Source organism: Volvox carteri, assembly GCF_000143455.1.
Source record: "Volvox carteri f. nagariensis unplaced genomic scaffold VOLCAscaffold_3, whole genome shotgun sequence".
Lineage (NCBI taxonomy): Eukaryota > Viridiplantae > Chlorophyta > Chlorophyceae > Chlamydomonadales > Volvocaceae > Volvox > Volvox carteri.
Window position 1 is genome coordinate 2,342,020 of NW_003307546.1, and position 1,919 is coordinate 2,343,938.

The 1,919-nt window shown below is 63.1% G+C and overlaps 1 protein-coding gene across 1 annotated transcript in view; it reads right to left on the reverse strand.

Annotated features, from left to right (window-relative positions):
* The window catches only part of VOLCADRAFT_116053 (uncharacterized protein), a gene marked incomplete at both ends in the record, with an annotated part of 17,303 nt that overhangs the window by 13,609 nt on the left and 1,775 nt on the right, over positions 1-1,919 (reverse strand). The window contains 4 exons of the mRNA XM_002946594.1: positions 97-167; positions 198-460; positions 824-1,215; positions 1,330-1,463. Of these exons, the coding sequence (XP_002946640.1) occupies positions 97-167; positions 198-460; positions 824-1,215; positions 1,330-1,463 (860 nt within the window). The remainder of the gene's footprint in view (positions 1-96; positions 168-197; positions 461-823; positions 1,216-1,329; positions 1,464-1,919) is intronic.

Sequence of the window (1,919 nt, forward strand, 5' to 3'; positions counted from 1 at the left end):
ACCCCCCCCCCGGCCAATCCGCCCGCCCGGCCTCGCCTGCGCCTGGAACTCCCGCAGCACCGCGGGGAAGTGCACGCAGCTGGAGAGGAAGGTCACCGCCGTCTTTCGAACCAGGTCATGACCGCAGCCCAACAGGGACAGTGCGGCAGCAATCACAGCTCCGGGACCTGCCCGGGGGACAGCGGCGGAGCCGCCACCAGCGGTGGTGGCAGCAGCTCCCGAGTACTGGGGAGCTGGTGGTGGTGGTGGTGCTGCTGCTGGAGCCTGCGTCCCTTGTTGTTGTTGTTGTTGTGCTGGTGCTTGTGGTGGTGGTGGTGACGGTGGTGATGGTGGTGATGGTAGTGGTGGTGGTGGTGATGATGGTGGTGGAGGTCCTGGCGTTATGAGGCGCTCGAAGGCCAGGGGGGCTGCAGCCAAGCTGTACAGCAACATGGCCAGGCCGGAGAAGGTGTGCGGGTTCCTGGGGCCGTAGCGGGGGGTAGGGGGGGGATACGTGGGAGGGTAGGGGGGGTAGGGGAGGAGTAGACGGGGGGGTAGGGGGGGAGTAGACGACCACGTGTGTAAGTGGAGAGGGTGTGGCCAAAGCGTCGTCAATGGTGCAATTTCTCTCCCTCAACGCATGTTATGTATGTATGTATGTATGTTATGTATGTATGCATGTGTGTATGTATGCATGTATGTATGTATGTATGTATGCATGTATGTATGCAATGCTATGTATGCATGTATGTATGTAGTTGTGGTAGGAGGAGGGGCGGGGCGGGGTGCGTGTCTATCAAAAAGCGCCAGGAACGGACCGCCGGAGTACCGCCGGCACACGCACATGGCAATACCGCCGGCAGCACCAACGCCAAGGTACAGAGGGTAGCTCTGCAAGGTGTGCGGCTCTAAGCCACACAGGTTTGCGGAGGGCAAGTCACCGAGCGCGGGGACGTAGCGACCAAGTCGACCACGACGGCGGCGGCGACAACGGCACACTCGCCTGGGCAGTGTCAGTGCGAGCTCCACACCGCCCGACTCGACGAACACCTCTGAAAAGCGGCGGTGCGCCGTCAGAGCCACGCAGGCCGCCAGCGTGTCGTACAGCAGCCGCCCGTCGGCGGCGGCGGCGGCGCGGCGCATGAGCTCTAGGAGCGCCTCCGCGCCCCGCTCCGCCAGCACGGGGCCCAGCGCATCCACGAACTCCCCCACCGCCGCCAGCAGCGCCGCGCAGTACTGCAGCCGGAGCCGCCGCAGCACCGCGGGGGGGTGACACAGAGCCCGAGGGGACGCCGCGGCGGCGGCGGCGGCGGCAGCTGCTGCCGGCGGAGGCGGTGCCGGCGGCTGTACCGGCGCCAGCGCCACGGGCACATGAATGTTTTCTATGAGTGCAGTGCGCATGTACTTCGCGACCCATGCGACCTGGGGCGTGGAGGCGGCCGGACCGGCGTAGTCCTCGTTGGTCATTGCGATAGAGAGTAGCCCTGCGGCAGCAGCAGTAGCAGAAGCTTGTAAGATTAGTAATTTGTCCAGTGAGATAATTAAAATAGTTTAGCAGTAGCAATAACAGCAGTAGCAGCAGCAGCAGTGATTTGGGCACACAGAGGGACGCGCTACAGGCCAAAGGCAAAGGAAAGCACACACCAACACGGCAAACAGGGGGCGTGACGCAGTACAGCCAACATGTACAACAATACCTCCTCCCATGACCAGTGCCACTTTTAAACGCACCACAGCAGTCCGCAAGAGCCACACCGCACCTGGACTGAACAGCTCCGATACCACCACCACCACCACCACCACCACCAACACCACCTCCCCACCACCACCTCCCCACCGCTCCCCTTCCGCCGCTAGCCCCCATTTCCGCTTGTCGTACTCCGGTAAAGCAGCAACCCCAGATTACCCAACTGCCCTCCCGCCCAACCGCCGGACCTTAA